Source organism: Folsomia candida, unplaced genomic scaffold (genome assembly GCF_002217175.1).
Source record: "Folsomia candida strain VU population unplaced genomic scaffold, ASM221717v1 Fcan01_Sc003, whole genome shotgun sequence".
Classification (NCBI taxonomy): domain Eukaryota; kingdom Metazoa; phylum Arthropoda; class Collembola; order Entomobryomorpha; family Isotomidae; genus Folsomia; species Folsomia candida.
In genome coordinates, this window is record NW_019091195.1 from 7,699,588 (window position 1) to 7,717,838 (window position 18,251).

The 18,251-nt window shown below is 37.0% G+C and overlaps 3 protein-coding genes across 5 annotated transcripts; 2 read left to right on the plus strand and 1 right to left on the minus strand.

Moving 5' to 3' along the window:
• LOC110847411 lies at positions 1-8,107 on the plus strand. 2 transcript variants are annotated; one of them, XM_022094349.2, is made up of 6 exons: positions 1-2,350; positions 6,371-6,599; positions 6,673-7,035; positions 7,239-7,355; positions 7,418-7,578; positions 7,645-8,107. In XM_022094349.2, the coding sequence occupies exons 2-6, from the start codon at positions 6,371-6,373 to the stop codon at positions 7,786-7,788; spliced, it is 1,014 nt and encodes a 337-aa protein (XP_021950041.1). In that variant the 5' UTR covers positions 1-2,350; the 3' UTR covers positions 7,789-8,107. The 2 variants fall into 2 exon arrangements, with proteins under 2 accessions (XP_021950041.1, XP_035705948.1); XM_035850055.1 differs by lacking the exon at positions 1-2,350 and adding an exon at positions 4,067-5,072.
• A 176-nt stretch (positions 8,108-8,283) lies between these two features.
• LOC110847679 (platelet-derived growth factor receptor alpha-like) lies at positions 8,284-12,704 on the plus strand. Of its 2 annotated transcripts, XM_022094663.2 has the most exons (16): positions 8,284-8,713; positions 8,789-9,032; positions 9,101-9,261; positions 9,355-9,556; positions 9,648-9,765; positions 9,835-9,890; positions 9,966-10,148; positions 10,235-10,371; positions 10,443-10,635; positions 10,727-10,948; positions 11,046-11,255; positions 11,412-11,662; positions 11,915-12,040; positions 12,119-12,214; positions 12,277-12,395; positions 12,505-12,704. In XM_022094663.2, the coding sequence occupies exons 1-16, from the start codon at positions 8,405-8,407 to the stop codon at positions 12,614-12,616; spliced, it is 2,739 nt and encodes a 912-aa protein (XP_021950355.2). In that variant the 5' UTR covers positions 8,284-8,404; the 3' UTR covers positions 12,617-12,704. The 2 variants fall into 2 exon arrangements, with proteins under 2 accessions (XP_021950355.2, XP_035705752.1); XM_035849859.1 differs by lacking the exons at positions 9,648-9,765; positions 9,835-9,890 and having other exon boundaries at positions 8,285-8,713.
• LOC110847681 (dehydrogenase/reductase SDR family member 7) lies at positions 12,449-15,107 on the minus strand. The gene is made up of 8 exons (XM_022094664.2): positions 14,718-15,107; positions 14,565-14,624; positions 13,971-14,066; positions 13,795-13,904; positions 13,464-13,703; positions 13,268-13,387; positions 13,031-13,197; positions 12,449-12,944 (listed from the first exon to the last, which is right to left on the minus strand). Exons 1-8 carry the CDS (start codon positions 14,839-14,841, stop codon positions 12,857-12,859), a joined length of 1,005 nt encoding a protein of 334 aa, XP_021950356.1. The 5' UTR covers positions 14,842-15,107; the 3' UTR covers positions 12,449-12,856.
• Positions 15,108-18,251: the final 3,144 nt, after the last annotated feature.

Consider the following 18,251-nt stretch of genomic DNA (forward strand, 5'->3'; position numbering starts at 1 on the left):
TGTGCTTCTGCTGCTGTTGCTGTTCATGCACAAATTTTTCTCATTCTGGTTTGTATTATTACGTAGTCGTGGTTCATGTTGTTTCTTGGGCATTAAAAATTACTTCATTCTCATTCTTCTATGAAACAAACCTGGCCACCACACAGACAATAAATTGCTCTACGTAAGTAAAGACAAACTTACTTTATTACCCTCACAGCAAGAATTCGGATTCGCCTCCCATACATACAAACCATCCAACACTAGTAAAAGTGCTAACAAACAACCCAAGCAAAACCAACCAACAATATTTATTCTATCACCGGCATTCCGAAAGGGATTTTCAACCGACCTTCACAGTGTCTTTTTTTACATGCACACGGTAACTTACCTCCGCAGATAATCCAAGCACGAAAAAGGTACCAGGCAGGATTCTGTAGAGTGCGATAAGAAAGAAGGTGAGTTTCACTCGAAGAGCGGATGGGTGCATGTATTTATTAAGTAAGCGAGAAGACCAAAGAGTGACCAAAGTGAGATGAACCTTAGCTCTTCTACACTTCTTAACCGTGTGTGCTGCAGTTGTTAAGTTGCCAAAGTCAACTTTTATCCAAGTCAGTCAAGTTTTAGCATCTCTCACGAAACTTGCTCTCAACAACCCACCAACAAACCAGACATCAAATTTCACTGCTAACCAACCAAGAAAAACAACAGGAGCTGAATTGCTTCCATATATTACTCAAGAGCTCCAAAATTATAATTGCAATCAGCTCACCGTTTTGTTTTTTGGTTCATACTCTCCGTCTCAACTTATTAAATACTCTGTCGTGTGGTCTCATCTCATACTGTGTCTCACCAAGTGAAATTCATGTAATTAATGTGAACTAATCGGTCAACACAACTGCATTTATTTAGTAATCTCAGTTCCAGAAGATATACATACATGTAGTTATACTAATTCTAAATAGTAGTTGGATTTGAGTGGGTAAACAAATTGAATTAAAAAAGTGACTCGACAATGTAGCATGATAATATTTTGTGTGACTAAGTGGACTGGCATGTTGTTGAACATCACCGAATCAAGAAAGGTGGACAAAGCCACAAGCAATCAGTATCCACTTCATCACCACTACCAACTGAAAACATGAACAATTATGTGCAATCTGACTGGATTATGATGTTGGTGATAAAAGTGTGAAAATTTTTCTTCAGAAAAGGTGTGCTAGCCACTTCTTACCACATCACTTTCTCATCACAGTTCAAATTTCTTTGCTCGGAACGTCATACTGTGTGATCCTTCACCAAATTCACCTTCCAGTCGTACAAATGTGATTGTCCAATTAAAAGCCATAATGCTTCCAATAGTTCATCTTGCTAAAAAAATGAAATAAAACTTGAGCGACCACGACAAACCGTCGTCCGTAAAATCCAAGTCACACCCATGCCAAGTCGGTACACTATTTCCCTTGTGTTCATAAATTACAGTCACAACAGTAATTTGATTTTTTGCTTCGCCCATAATTATCATGCATTTCAATTGAATTGATCTTTCGGTTGACTGTCAACTCCAATGCATTAAGCTCAATTTGGACGGAACCACCGCATAACACTGCCAGCCACATATTTACGGACGGACAATAAATAAATATAAATATTACACACGGTGTGTGGAACAGCGTCTCAAGTCCGAGCATTCAATTAAATTCTGCTATAAACCAGCAGTCTACTTGCCGGTTATGAAACTCAAAGAAGAAGTTTATACCAACAACTTCCTACCCGTGATGCTTCTTCTGCTTCGTTCGTATGTTATGCCGTCGTCGACCAGCGAATACAAATTGCTAATTTGATTGCTGTGTTTCATTTCACCCGAATGGAAGACGTGTAACGAAAGTTTTTATTATTATAAAGTACATGCATTTAAAGCAGCGCTGGCTGACTATGTTGGACATTGGACAGTGACTTCACAATGTTGTTTGTTGAGGAGACTTTTGAGAAATTCAATTGTGAAGAAGTGATTCATTAGCATGTTGTAGGTTTCAAGTGGAGGTGACTTTTTATCTCAAGCGTACAGCCATTTATTATACCATCAAACAAGGCTTACAATACTACTTGGTTTGCCCTACCACACTGCCACGCTGCACACTGGGATATATGTACGAGGATATTTATTAATAAGGGTTATTGGATGGAGACACACCTCATTACCTCAGCTTGCAGATGAAGATTTTCATGCATCGGCTCAATCCTCGCCACAAGTAAAAGCCTTCGACGAGGCGAAAGAAAGAGTGAAGAAGAACCAGATTGAGAATCAACATTCCAGGAGCTGAGTCAACGCAGCCAAGAAGCCCCTGCCGACTCCCAGATTGAGACTGAGGTAAAACAACTCGTCAACTAACTAACTACATAAATACTCAACAATTGACTATGAAATGGAATGACCAGTCCCATTGTTTGCTCATATTAAATTATGAGACTACATGAGCTCTAGTATTCGTTTCTTGGATCTATTCTTAATTCACCACAGGCCTATGAAAAAGCTTGCACAATTCAGTGGTGACTGGTGATGAAATGAAGTGCGACCCTATGGAATTTAAAGCATCAAGTTACACATGTGTGGGATGCATGTCTTTCCTAATTAGTGTTAATTTGAGAGAATCTGTTAAAGTAACGTTGCACGGTGTCACAAATATTTTGTAGGGCGTGTGTGGGTTCATAAAAATAATTGCTCTCACGTCTTGTAATATTGCATGCTGCATTGTTATAGGAAAATAAAAATGATAAAATTATTGCATCGTTCACAACTTTTTACTTTTCTCGTAAATAAAACACGTTCATTTAATAAAAGTTCACGGTGGTAAAAATTATCCCATGTTTGGTGCAAAGATTATAAAACCAACTATGTAGCTTTCTATTGTGATGTATCTATGTGTAGGTTTCATTCATGATCATGAATATGTAACGGAACGATGTCAATGTTTGCTTTAAGAAGTTCACACACAATTCGCTCCTCGGCGTGTGTACACGTGGACCGTCAAACTGTGTTATGGTTTGTTGCGTGGTAGACGGATTTTGCATTTCAAATGGCGATTTCATCCATCCCACGTAGAATACCAGTGCTCCATTTTAGTAGGCTTTCCTATTTGAACTGGTCTAGCCAGCTATGCCATCATCCGTCAGAAGAATCTGGCCAAATAATCCGAGTCGATTGTCAGCAATAATGTGCAAGTTGACTGACATGTTAGTAAACGGATTTAATACAATGGAGTAGGAACTGTGTATGTCCTGATCAAAATAGCGCGTGCTGTTAGCATACACTTTAACAATTTGTTTCGGCTAGTCACCACATGCATGAGTTTGTAGGTATACTGACGAGGAGTGCATTTTATTAATAATAAATTGGAGGTATGCAATCAGCTCGATGTTAAGACACATTGAACTTGATATTCAAGAAACGCTCTGAATTTTAAGGAGGAGAACCTGCATAGCATTGCATTAATTAATCTCACTTTTTACTGCGAAGCAAGGTATTTAGACTTGTTTTAATTTATTTTTCCATGTATGAAAATATGTATGAGAGAATTTAGGTGTCATGTTTTATCTGCATCATTTCCAGATCCCGATCATGGCATCAATATTGACAGCACTGCAATGCGAGGGATCTTCATTCATATCAGATTTCAGTGGTGGGTGTGACTTTGGGATTTTTATAAATATTTAGATAGGACCAGATTGTTTGTTTCAAGATTCATAAATACGAGTTTTTATTTGCAACGCGAACTCTAGTTTCAACACCCGCAGGCTCGTCATCTCATAAGTGATCTGTTTCATGATACGCATGGAAAATGTTTATTCAACTAACTGCATTCACACATTCCACCACAACACAGAACAGTGACTCCTTTTGCAGCTATATATTTCACGTATTATGTAAACTTATCTGCGAAAGTGATCCGGTGGTGATTCGTGAATGTTGAAGTTGAAAGGGGAGTGTTATCATCGTACATATGGCAAATACAGTGAAGCGTATAAATTGGAGTAAACGTCTCACTTGTAATGTAGTAGGAAATCGAATTGGTAACCTGATGAAACGATGGGAGTCTCAGTTTTAGTTCACGCAGGGCATCACTTCATGTCAGACTGTTTGAAACTCAAGTTGGAGTTGGGCGTGAACATCAACAATGCCAGGCGTCTGCTGAGTTCTGTGTTTTCTTTGAAACAATTGCCAATCTCCTTCCAACGACATGCTACACCGTGTTGTTTCCGTCGCTATTTATAAATATTGTTCCCGCAAGTTGTAAGTTTTATTGGTGGAAAACGCACAAAACGGTGCCTGCAATTAAGTCATGAAACTCCTCCTGTGAATTTATAACTACGCATTTTTTCAGTATTCGCACTGTCACACGCAGTGCATACCTTGTTTCCTGAGATTAAAAAATTAACTGGATTAAGCTACACACAATTCTCGGAACAATAAATAATTTCATTTTCCCCACAATAATTGTTTTTGGTGTAGTTTTATTCACAGTCCAGGCTTCTCCGATTCGATGCACGATACTCTCAATTTTAGTGAAACCCTTGACATGTTTTAAACTTTAGTAGCCCCATTAATTTCAAATTTGTGACTGGTTATCTTACCAGATCTTTGGATTGTCCACATTTATGACGAATCATAAAACTATGGTCATGTAAAGTTGCACTTTGATAGGTCCTTATTGACTTGACGATCTAAGAACCATTTAAATTCGCCCGTTAACAGTGGCATTCGCATTGGGGATTACGTATGCAAATTAGCAAACCTATTACGAAGTGAAGCGACGGGTTGTATAAAATTCATAATGTCAAATCCAACCAGACGGGACAGTGAGACATGTGGTTGTTCAACATCGCCAACAATAACAATCTCTGATTCAGTTGATCATGAACAGTTAGTGCTGCAACTCGAATATGTAAATATGTGTGTGATACAGTAAGTCCGGCAGTTTAATGTTATCGTCATGTCTTACTCAGTCCGGTCATTGAACATCTCACAATCGATGAAACCATCGACAACACCTCGTGCAACAAGAGGAAGAAGTGGTAGCCAGGGCTATCCACCTGTAAGTTGGCAGATGAGTTTTAATTATTTGATCCAGATTCCTCACACACAAGCTTTGCTGAAAACAATTACGTGTGTATATGTACAAGCGAGCTATGCAGTGAGTGGTATGGACATGATTGCTGCGAGAAGATTTCAGACCGGAATCCTTACGTACTGAAGGTGCTTGCACGCACGAATGCATATTAGTTAGAGGAAGAGAGAGAGAGAGACGGGTGAAAAAAATCGTGGAATGAACAAGATAAATTGAATCGCCATTCCCAATAATAATGATTGCTAAACGATTCCTTGTTCTTTAATTCAAACAATGGTACGATAATTGGATCGTTTTTTGTCCTTTTGTTTCAAAGTTGAATAGACCAAGTGTTTGGTAAATAAGGTAATAGTATGCGATAGAAGTATGCGATCACGGATAAATTACGGGGTTGTTCTTCAACTATTATGCAGTTTTGATACCTTGTTCAACAACAGAGGTCTCATTGGCGAGAAAATACATGTAAATAAACAACGCCACCAACAAAAAGTGGAAACAATCTTAAAACAACATGACCTTTTGAGTTCTGCTGTTCACAGTCCGCTCCCGTTTACTATTGATTGCAGGAATTTGGTTTAGTGCATGTCCATCACATTTTAACAACCGCAATTATATTACTTTATGCTGGCTAGTCACTAGCAGCGGTCCTTGGGAATATGATTGGCAGGGAGACTAAGCAGGATACTTGCTCCAAGATTGCATGAAAGTGGGAGAAAAAGATGAGAACTTTAAAGTTTTCAAATTCATGTACACTAAGAAGGATTACGTTTTTTTAAATTGCCAGCTTCAAAGCATGACACCGGTTTAAGAGGACTTTCTGAGGAAAAGTTTGACTTCAAGTATATACTTGATCAATTGCCTATATAGGCAATTAATAAAATTGGAAATCAATTCCAGCTATATGTATAGAAAATCTAGATAGATAAACCTTTCATTAGGGTCATAAATCTCTCAAAGTAAATACTCTTAAATGTTTAATATGTAAAGCATCTTCCTGCAATTTGTCCTTCTTGTATGTGTTCGAAACCAAAAAAAGTGTTGGTTGGTTTACAAGTATGACCTTTTTAGCTTTAAACCTTTTAATGGGACCTCACTGCGAGGGTAAACAAAGTTGATGTACTATATGTATGTACTTCAGTTTTTACTAGAAACTATTTTTTTAGAAAAGTTTGCTTTAGCTACGCAGTATAAATTTATGTCCAAGGTCGAAAATTACAAACATGTAATATTATGATTAAAACGCTGATGATTTTTCGTGGTTGCAGATGCTAAAGCACTCGATCAGTCATTACGGGTCAACTGGGACCCCGCTGCAAACCACGCAACATCCGCTTACGAGTTCATCCCACTCGGGGGATACATCGCATCACCTGCATCACTCAACGGTGGTCGACCCCACGCGTTTCATTGAAGGTCCTCCGCCACACCACACCCCTTACCAACCACCCCTCCACCAGCAGCACCATCACCAACCCCAGCACTCTCACAGTAAAAGTATGCACCAAAAAATGCATAAAAAACTAAGAACTTGAAGCCGTTCTAATGTAGATTGTTGTAATAAAAACAGGTTACTTGGAACAATCTTATCCAAGCATACACAACTCACGACTATTTTTGGACTCGTCGCGAATATCTCGGGTCACGACAAAAGATGATTTAATCAGCGGATCTCACCACAAACAACCTCACAATGGAAGTATTTACTATTCCCCTGGACAACCCCCACCAGTTCCTCCGCCACCAAATAATGTTCTAAACGAGACGTCAAATACGTCAAATATTACTAGTTCAAGCCATCAACATGCAGCTTATTTCCGACATGGGATTCTCAGGTCACTTTCTCTACTGTCAATATTATCCCTCCTTCTGGCACTCAACTCGTTGTACTTCCTGTTACAAATTGTATCGCCTCTCCTCCGCAAGTACACTAGTAAGTAAAAATACTTAAAATTAAATACCCATGTGTCAGATAACATCCAGTCAGTATTTTTATAAACAATCATGTGACCTTGGTTGGATAAGAGATTTCAGAAAAGTTATTCTTGTAAATATATTCACGTCAGACCGAGTATTTAATAAGATTATTATGATTATGCATGCAAATTAATTCATGAATTAATGACATTTTTTCAGATGGTGGTGAAGTCGAGATGATGTACGAGGTGACGCTATGTCTATCAGCTATGTGCCTTTCAATCAATCTGTGCGTGCTATTAGTCTCCAGTGCTCAATTCTTTTTCGCCGTGTCAGGTAGTAAAAATAAATCCCTAAATACTGAATCATTGCTTATCATCTTCATACATTTCCCACAGGTTCTCCTGGTTCAACTTCGTTCTTACAGAAGGTAACCGTAACGCGAGGGATTGCCATAGGAGGCTTTTTCCTCTCTATCCCTATATTTTTATCCGCAATTGTCCTCTATACTTTCACACATCTTACGTTCTCACCGCCCGCGCTGATTGCGACCGCTTGCGTAAGTTTTCAAAATTTATTTTATAAATTTGACCTCCACAACAAAACTAACCAAGAAAAATTTTAGGTCGGGACAGCGATTATTTTTGGAGGATGCTCCATGGTCCATCAAGTATTTACCTGGCAACAAGAGAAAACTGCTAAAAGAATCCCAATGATGCCAATGCGGGCGTCTCCATTCCCGACGATCGAGCTGTCGACGTTAGTCTAACCCCATCTGCATACCTGATACAACAACCAGTGTGTTCCTCCAATTAAACTACGTAAACGCGTCATTTCGTTGTCATTACAATGTTTCAAATCAGCGAAATTGTCATTAACTCGTATGTAAAATAGTTAAAATATTTTGTATTTATGCGATGTATAAAAATATTTATTAAACCAAAAATGCCTTTAAACGCTTGCATGCAAAATATGCAATCATCATATACTTAGATCTGTTATTCTTTGAATTGTTAATAAATGAACGGAAATCCGATTAATATTGAATTTTATAGTAACCAAATAAATTGAGAAACACTAAATACTACTATGGACAGTTGCATAATGTGTATCGTGGTATTATTATGTCAACCATTACCAATAGCCAATTTCCATGAATCGTGGTTGCATATGGTGGCGGAATGATGGGTGCGGTGGGGTTTCCTGTTTCCTATTACGCCTTTCCTGACACATGACTGCATACATAAGCAGTTCACATTAATGACATAATTTCATTGCCATTACAATCTTTTTTAAAAGTGAATCAAGAAATTTATTTGTATCAAACTTATTTATTTTGTTGAAAAGGCCAGATTACTTACTAAATATTTTACATTTACAATAGCATGTCCAAGTTTCCACTAATAGTCTTCGTATTATCATCAACTAATTACTTGTCGAATGCCGAGCCACCAAATGACATTACGTCTTGGAATCGGTCATCAGAGTCCGAGTGCACGAAACCAATGGAGTCTTTGGAAACCCCACCCATCGTCAAATTAGTTGAAGCCAGGTTTCACACAAACGATATGCTTAACGAGCTGGAGCCAAGATGTGGACAATCGCACAGATATCTCCTTCCTATTACTTTCCAATCGCTAAGGTTTACTTGTCAAGCTGATTATCCTACATTTTGGAAATTTGACACGCCTCCAGTAAGTTCAGAAGTTGTGCTCTAAGTTTCGTAGAAAAGAACTTCTCTTATTACATTTATTGCGTTTGATATTTAGCACAACTGTCCAATTCTTAAGGATTTTACAATAACGAAACGCAGGACAATCAAATCTTTCTGGGACAACTCTACGTACACATTTTATTCCAATTTGACATTAAACTTCAAAGATCCTTACTTTGTGCCTACGATTTTTTGCGTTCGGACAAAAATTGCAGGATCGAATCTTAGTACGACCATTAAATCTTTTGAATCGAATGATACGTTTAAAATAGAAGTGGGAGTGACACCCGATTATAATGGTAAATATTATGCCTCACAATATGTACCACAATGTCTTTTTTTTATCTCAAAACGAATTTAATTTTAGGAATTAAGAATTTTGAGGAAAGGCGACTTGGAGAAAATAAAAATTGCAATGTAACGCTTCAATTGAATACGGACACAAAAAAATTTAAGTGCGGTGATAATTCTAGACCTCAAATAATTCATTGCAACAATCCCGATGAATGCAACTCTGTATTTGTCTTGGTGAGTTTTCTCAACAGTTGCAATAAGCAACGAATTTATGCATTTGCTACTCTGTGTTGAACTATGATATTAACAAACACTTTGAACAAGCAGGATGACCACGGAGATAGTGGACGTGGAAATGTCTGTAACAATACCTTTAGCACTGCAGTTTGCAACAGTAGTAATAAATGCGTCCAATTATTGCCATCATATTCCCCTGCCGTGATTATTTGCCGAGATCAAGCCAATAATTCCATTGCTAGAAGATACTTTGTCTACCCACCCAAAAATGTTTCTGAGGGACCTATAATGCGTATGTATTAATTATAAAACAAGAATGTCCGCTGACTACTATCAACCGAGTCATTGATTTTCCTCGATTTTCTTAAACTATGCTATTTTAGGGTTAGGAAGAGATAATGAAATTGGTCCGGAAACAATTAGGCTTGAGGCAAATGAGACTAAAATATATTTCGGTCAAAACGTAACTTTTACATGCAATGGTGCCGGGGCTTATTACAGGTTATTAACAGTTAGTATTACAGGTTAATTTACTTAGTAACTTCATAAGGAAAGACAGCATTATTTCAGTTATGGATTTCAATGGGGCATTGGAAGGATTGATAGTGACAACTTTACGATATTGGGTGAAGATTCGTAACCTGCAATTTCAACGCTGATGTGCTATGTTTAAATTCGTGTATTATCTGTTTGTATTTCAGACTGTGATGTTACAAAAGAAAGTTTCAACATGACGATCCACAGCTATCAGGCACAAACCGTTATCCAATTCAACAAGACCAACGATAAGATGTTGGTCAACGATTCAGTGAAGATTATTTGCTTCGGTCCGAGATGGAACAAAGTAGATTGGATAGATGCCAGCATGGACGTAGTCGTTAACAGTAAGTATGCAAACACTTGATATCAGTAACTACGTTTCAAAAAATACTTACATATGGTGGCACATACTACAAAAATTTCTTCACAGTGCCAGAGGAACCAACGATTGTGTCGGTTAAAGACGGTCCATATGACAAATCGAACGATAGCGAAGATTATTGGCACATGTTCTCTTGTGTTGCACGCGGAAGCCCCATCGCCCCACTCACGTGGTTTTGGAATTCGGTAAGTCACAATATAGCCCATATAAATACTTAATTACAAAATTTCGTGCAAAAAGTAATTCTGTGTTTTAGAACCCCCTCGACAATCATTTTACGGGAGACTTATACAAAATAATCCACTATTCCATTGACAACACTGGAATCACAAACAGCACACTAGTAGCAAAACTACCCAGAAATATTGCAAATATTGTGCGTTGCGTAGCCATAAATTTCTGTGGCAGTCAAAGTTATGAATTTGAAGTCGAGTCAATTACTTGGAAATGTACTTCAGACAATAAATATCCATTAATTATTTCTAGCATAATGTTAATTGAAGCTGTGTTTCAAGGGAATTTTATAACTTGGTTTTGCAGGGATCATCATAATTGTGGGTTCTATTTCAATCCCGGTGTTACTGATTATTTTGGCAGCATCATTTCTGCTGATCAGGAATCATTACCGAAAAAAATTACAACTGCTCAGTGACGAGGAGATTGAAGAATTTGAGCAAGGAAATAGTAAATCTGAAACTCAAGCCCTCAGTTTACCCTACTCCTTGGACAATGAAGTACCACAGGAGAAAATCACAATACTTGGTTTGTAACAATCTAACGTTCCATCAGCTCTAAAAAACTTGAGTTGAAACATAGTTTTCATAGTCTACATAAATTCATATCACGTGTTAAAATTCAGATACGGCGATCCTTGGCGAAGGCCAATTTGGATTAGTATACAAAGGGCTGTATAACTCTCGTCTCGTGGCGATAAAAACCATGAAGAAAACAGCGGAAGTGAGATATATAAAAGCACTTCTGTCGGAAATCAAGATTTTTCAATTTGTTGGCGAACACCCGAATTTGGTTAACATGATTGGTGCATGCACTCGGAATTTACGAACAAAAAGTACAGTCTTTCTTTTATTCGCAGTTGCAACTGTGCTACTTTAATGTGCTACCACTGCGGGTCTGGCTGTCTATTAATGAGTAGTCTGGCCACCCCACAAAGTACATACAACGATACAATGATAGATAGTCAGAGAAGACATTATTTCAATTTCAGGGGAAATTTATCTCCTAACCGAGTTTTGCGACAACGGAAGTCTTCTCAAGTTCCTCAAACAGTCTCAGGGAATGTGTCTTGACTTATTTAATACTAACAAAGCCGTGATTGAATGCAAAAAGGGGGTTAAATTCATGGATGCTAATGTGCAAAATGATAATGTCAACGTGTTGCCCTGCATAAATACGCTTTATCTCGTCAACTGGGCATATGACATTGCGTGTGCGATGGAATATTTGTCAAGTAAAAAGGTAAGTCTAGTTCAACGTTCTTCCCTTTAACATAAGTTGTTGAAATAACTTTCTTATAACGACGGGGAAACGACGGGAAATTGGGCCGAAAGAAGGTCCCCCAAACGCAACCCCCTCACCGAGGGGGTTTTTAAAGTCAGCCTCTTTTCCCGAATTTACCCCCCCCCCCTTTTCCCGGCAACCACGGTTGCACAGTGCACCATACGTCGAACCCACAATCTAACCTCATAAAATTTTTGAATTTTCGTTAAGATAATTCACGGTGACCTTGCGTCGAGAAATGTTCTCCTCACAGAAGGACTAGTTGCAAAAGTCGGAGACTTCGGACTTTCAAAACAGCTATTTGAAGATTATGCCATTTATGTCCAAAAGCTCGAAGTTCGTTAGACTTATTTATATGAAAATAAAACTCTCAAGGTTTTTTTGTTTTATGGATTTTTTTGTGGGGATTTATAGTGTCCACTACCTCTAAAATGGTTAGCGATTGAGAGTCTTCAAGACTTTGAGTTTTCAATTCAGAGTGACATTTGGGCATACGGAGTGACACTATGGGTTAGTCGAATCACTAAATCCACCACAAATTATAAGTTACAGACATTCTAATGTGATTTCAGGAAATATTTTCACTTGGAGCAACTCCATACCCTGGCATCCCACAATGGAATTTTCAGTCATATATTTTGCTAAAAAATGGATATCGTATGGAGAAACCGACATTCAGCAATGACAAAATGTTAGTATTTTATGCATACATACATTACATAATAACTATGTATATATGCAAAATTAAATCATATTTAGTTATAATTTATTTAAATCTAAATTATTTTCATATTTACAAGATACCAAGTTATGCTGGCTTGTTGGAATTCAGCACCAAATGCAAGACCCTCATTTACCAAGATTAAACAAGTTTTTCAGCAGTTGGCAACAAATCTCAAACAGATGTACTAATTTACTAACATAATGACTATAACAGTAACTATTGTAATGACATAACAATAATTCCTATCGATTTAATAAAGCTTTTCCAATAATTCAAGAAAGTTCGTTGCAACATAAATTGTAATTTATGTCTGAAAGTGTTCTTGAAGCTCTTTTAGTAACATTATCTCAATAATAATTTTCATCAAAACTGTATCAGACTTTGAGTTGATTTGATTGAATGTTTTGGATTCTGATCATTAAAAGTACTCAATTTTCCTTGTTTGTTAGCTCTGTAATGTTTTTGTTATCTCGTAATTTTGTGAAATATCCAGTGGAGTGCATCAATTGGGACAATCTAAATTGTGGCATGCATCAAATTATATCAGATATCTGCAATATTTATTACAACCAAATTTTCAAATATGCTATTACTGCACGTACTTTGAGAAAATGTATGGCTGATACGCAGATAGGTAGGTCAGAAAAATAATTGGAAATGGTGAACACCAACTCTCTTCTAGCTGGTTCCCGATTGCTACCAAACTCAGGAAGCCGCAACGCTCAGGAGTCATTCTTTTATCACTGGGGGAGTGATCTTGATCCACTTTCTATAGTATCATAAAACATGCACTTGTAAAAAATACTTCATAATGCATTTTATATCTTTTGCATTTAAACCTGATTAATTTTAGATGTAAATGCCTCCTTCAGGACACTAGAGAATACTGGTCCAGGGCATATCATTGTAATTCCAATGTTTCGATTTCTTATCTCATTACGTAAACTCTCAAAATATCCCTGAAACAAGTCATAAAATACTACGATACATACAAGCATTGCATTACCTCCGTAATCAGTTTTGTAGGGAACATACGTGCAAAGCAAATTTGCTTCCGGTGTAAGAGCCAGAGTTTGGTGCCCCTATTTTTCCAGCGATGCTCGAAATCACTGCCAAATGTCCTTTGCCTGCTTCAAAAAAGTGTCGCAACACTATTCTATTCATGTTGACAAGCGAGAAGACATTCAGGTCAAAGAGTTGCTTATCCACTTCCTGCTCAATTTCATGCCATTTAGCCCTCTGTGAACGACCAGCATTGGATACGAGTACATCTAACTGGACAGAGTGTTATAAAATAATGAAAAATATTGCAGCCCCAACAAAATGAATAATATTTGAATAATAATTAACCAATGTACATATATACCTTCCCAAACGTTTGTAACACTTTCTTCAGGGCTGGTTCATGTGAAGCGTAATTCGTCATATCCAACGGCAAAATTAAAATGGAATTTTGGTTTCTGGACGGGTTGGCAGCTGAAGAAAACATACTAGTTATAAGAGTTTAGTAATTAATGATCCATGTAAATTCAGGTGATTTACCGAGACAATCCGCTTTGACTCGTTTAAGCTCATCTTCCCGGCGTGCCGATATGACAATTTTTGATCCTTCACATTTTGACAACTCTTTCGTTATCCCTGCATAGTCATTATTAAGTTATTTAAAGTGCCAAGTTATTTAAATGATTTATTTATTTTGTGAATAATTAGACATGTCAAGTAGCAGGGGTGTACCGCTCCCTGTAACCATCTACCTACCGTATGGTACCCTAAATCCCTGTTTTTCAAAGTGAATGACCTAGGGTCGACTCATATACCAAATTGTAGGTATTAATGAGTAAATCATTTCTACATAAAAAAATACCAACTTTTACACTCAAAATTTTGCAGGAAAAATCAAAATATGCGCAAAAAGTGAGAAAAAAATGCGACTTTTGCGCATATTTTGATTTTTCATGCAAAAGTTTGAGTGTAAAAGTTGGGATTTTTTTATGTAGAAATGATTTACTCATTAATACCTACAATTTGGTATATGAGTCGACCCTAGGTCATTCACTTTGAAAAACGGGGATTTAGGGTACCATACGGTAGGTAGGTGGTTACAGGGAGCGGTACACCCCTGTCAAGTAGGTTAACCTTCCCCGATTCCCGAGGATGCTCCAGTTATCCAGACGACAGAGTCCTTGAATGCGTCAACTGAAATATTTATATTGACATTACCGTTTATTAAACTGAATTCATGGATATGCAAATTACGAAATCACAACAATATCGTATGTATATATGTACCCGGTTGTTTTCCCAAGTAGCAGGAAAGAAATGTAATAATGTCAGAATCACTGAGACATATAATGGCCAAGCAAACAGAGAAAAATACAATAAGCAATACACACAAAACGCTGCACAGATCCATTATGAGTTGAATTTTTAACTGAAACCTAACAGTTTAAAGAAGAAAGAATCTGCCCTCCAGCTGCTGCTACACAAATTAGTACAGAAGACTAGTATAAGTTATCAGGAAAAATATTTGAAGTGGGTGCTTGCTTATCAATGGAAACGAGGACAACCCAAGAGGGCCATCACCGAAAAAAATAGGGATACAAGAACCAGCTGAGGATGAGTTTAGATTAGATGGTTTGATGGCCAGAGAGAGAGAGAAAGTGCAAACAAGTTGTTGCGCAATGTTGTCCAGCAGAGCGTCATATAAATATGTATAACATGTATAAATGCGTAAATACGTATGTATGTTTGTATGACTATATACTATACAGATAGTTGAGCGTTTTAACCATGCATGACGTGTGTTGCCGGAATTCCGAATATTATTATGCTTTTCATTTAATTTATTTCGGAACAGTAACAACCTGTTGAAAGTAGTGTTGCATTGGGGTTTAATTAAATATTTAGTAACACTTTTCTTCAATTTAGTTTAAGCAACTAGGCGAAAAATGCGATACCCAAAAAAGAAGAGGCAAAATGAATGTGCAATGAAACCAATGTCATAACGCTTGGCAGGGCAATTTAATGCGTTCAATTACTCGGATTAATCTCTTGGAGGTTTGTAATATGATCAATAGCGCAAATAACCCTTGGTCAATGAACATTGACCAAGGGCATATGTAGCTTTAACATTTTAAGATTTTGCATAATTTGTTAACAACAGCATTTCATTGTTGCGTTACTCATGAAGCCTTTTATTTGTTCATCAGCAATTCATTGTTGAATAATATACGGTCAGTTTGGTCTTGGCGTACAAAATTATTTAGGTGGTAATCAACATTACACATTCATTTTACCAAATGCTATTATGACGACGGCTTTCATCAGCAATCCTGATTCAGCATGATTACATACTTCAAGTGGCTACTATTCAAGTTGCACTGGTTCACGCGGATTTAAACGGTTGTAATTTGTAATGTTGCCCTAATGTTAAAATGATTTGCTGGAAATTGATTTGACATTCCTCCTGACACTTGTGGGATAATATTTCAAATACTAATGAACATTAACGTTGGCTGGTGAAAATGGGAAAAAAATAGAATCTTGAAAATATATTTATTTGCTAATTGCTAATTTTGTTGGGAGTGTTGTTGATGACTTTGTAGAGAAAATGCAACCATGTTTTTACTTTCTCTTACACAGATTTGTTCAAAGTTAGTTTTATGGCTAACACTGAGATAAATCAAACAATGATGATAAATTAAAAAAGTGAAGCAAGCAGACCATTGTCAATTGTACTAAAAAAAGAGTCTAGTACTTAATTTGATGTGGCTCACATCGTTTTCACCAATTTGGAATGTGTATCTGTGAATAATTACATACTTTTATTTTAATTGTATCATGTAATTATTTGGTGAGGTTGTAAAGAGAGTGAGAATCTAATTACGGGTGAGATCATAAGGATGTGGTGGTGTTATACTTAATTTGTAATTCTCAAAGCAACAATGAATTTAAATTCTTGTAAGTTAATTTTGGTCGTTGAAATGGAAACTTTTTGCGATTTCTAGGTCAGGGGATCGATGGTGATACTAATCAAGTATGCATCGACAAGATAATGATGTTTATTAATGGTATGCCAAAAATGACAGATGTCACATTGCTGCCCACGCTGTTTTTTTGGTGACGTGTTTAACAAATTAGTAATGTCCCTTATGGATCACATATAGGGGCTATGATATACTGATATAAGTATTTATGTACATATTTACATATGTACGCTAACTGCTTATATGCAGAAATTATTTCAAATCATGTACCTATGTATCAAATAAATATAAGTGCAACGTACAAATTGGACTCGAGATGATTTAGATTTGAGTTTCTGAAGAATACAACATGAAAATATTGGTAAAATTGTACAGATATTCCAACACTTCCGACACTTCTAATAAAAGAAACGACACAGAATTTGTAGATCAAAATCGACCATGTGTGATTTGGCATTTCTTTCACAATACTCGGATCTAGCTCATCATCTTATTGTTAGCTAATATGGGCTTCCCTTCAGTTTTCCCTGTCTGTGTTGCATTGTTGCTTGTGGTAGACTTTTAATCTGTAAATCCACCTGGGCATTAAACGATTCTAATTGTGAGAAAACTGCAGTAGGTAATCTTATTTGTAAATCTCCATTGTGTTGTGTCAAATTTATCTCTGAATAAAGACAGAACGTAGCGCAGGGAATTAATTGAAGAGTGACACCATCTAATGATAGATGACATGGCCGGTGCATCCGACCCACGGTGGCAAGGGAAGAAAGATTGCGAATATCTTTTCTCTCTCTGCTGCTAATGATAATGATTATGGTGGTGGCTCATATTGTGTTTTAAATAGAATTAGCATCTAGAGAATCCAAGCAAAATTATTTGAGGTTCGTTTTCATTCGCTTGACAGTACTGCCTACAGTCTGACAGAGAGATGTATCTCATTCGTCTTCATCAATGGGCACTCTATCACCAAGATGATTAGGTGTACATATATTAACTAATCAATCGCGAGTGAATGCAAATGTGATCTTCTCATTTGGTGAAAAGTGAAATGCACAAAGGCTGCTTCATATGACTGTACTTTATTCGCAAGATTTCATCGGAAGGACGACTAATTAAGGCTGCAGTGTCACTTGGCAATATTTTCCGGGTACCTGAGTAACTCTTACTACCATATCTCACTAGTCGTTGTTTGCATTACTAATTTTTAAACCAAATCAATTTTACTCTTGCTGGACGAAATAAAATGATAAATTCACGAGTAAATTCAAGAAATTTGCTACACAAGTAATGGTCATAGTTATTTCGACCTCCTTCCTCATTCCGCAGAGGGAAGCTTATGATTAGAGCCAACAATGATAAGATTCGTAACAGGAATCATTACTAATTACCGACAAATATTGTCAAATGACACCCTTAATACCTGTCGATTTCCCATAAAACAGATGAGTATTTTACAACCTCACGAGGGCTTAGAATTGGGATTTGGGGTGGTAGTTCCTGTGTTACGATTTTGGGAAGGAAGAACTATTTTTAAAAATTTGAGCAATTTAAGTCATTAATGTATTTATTCAGAAAAGGTTTTGTGACTTGGGGATTACACGATTGCTTACCGCACTATGCCGAAACTTGCATCATACGCATTTTGGGTTACGTATAAATTTACAAAGCCATAAAATCAATATGGCTGTGATTTATGTTACGTTATCCAATCTCAAAGTTTGTCAATACTGGAGCGATATCACGTATTGAGAATGATTTACAAGATGCCAACATCCCAATTACCTATTTTTAAAGTTTCGACCATACAGCATCCAATAATGAGTTAATCAATAATTAT

Excerpts from the sequence above, each read along its gene's own strand:
- LOC110847681 (XM_022094664.2), bottom strand. The coding sequence starts at position 14,841 with ATGGATCTGTGCAGCGTTTTGTGTGTATTGCTTATTGTATTTTTCTCT. Across the intron at positions 13,905-13,970 it reads AGTCAAAGCGGATTGTCTCG|CTGCCAACCCGTCCAGAAAC; the intron begins GTAAATCACCTG and ends TGTTTTCTTCAG. Across the intron at positions 13,388-13,463 it reads GAAGCAAATTTGCTTTGCAC|GGATATTTTGAGAGTTTACG; the intron begins GTATGTTCCCTA and ends GACTTGTTTCAG.
- LOC110847679 (XM_022094663.2), top strand. The coding sequence starts at position 8,405 with ATGTCCAAGTTTCCACTAATAGTCTTCGTATTATCATCAACTAATTAC. Across the intron at positions 11,256-11,411 it reads TCGGAATTTACGAACAAAAA|GGGAAATTTATCTCCTAACC; the intron begins GTACAGTCTTTC and ends TTTCAATTTCAG. Across the intron at positions 11,663-11,914 it reads AATATTTGTCAAGTAAAAAG|ATAATTCACGGTGACCTTGC; the intron begins GTAAGTCTAGTT and ends ATTTTCGTTAAG.
- LOC110847411 (XM_035850055.1), top strand. The coding sequence starts at position 4,971 with ATGTCTTACTCAGTCCGGTCATTGAACATCTCACAATCGATGAAACCA. Across the intron at positions 5,073-6,370 it reads GTAGCCAGGGCTATCCACCT|ATGCTAAAGCACTCGATCAG; the intron begins GTAAGTTGGCAG and ends TCGTGGTTGCAG. Across the intron at positions 7,579-7,644 it reads CGCTGATTGCGACCGCTTGC|GTCGGGACAGCGATTATTTT; the intron begins GTAAGTTTTCAA and ends GAAAAATTTTAG.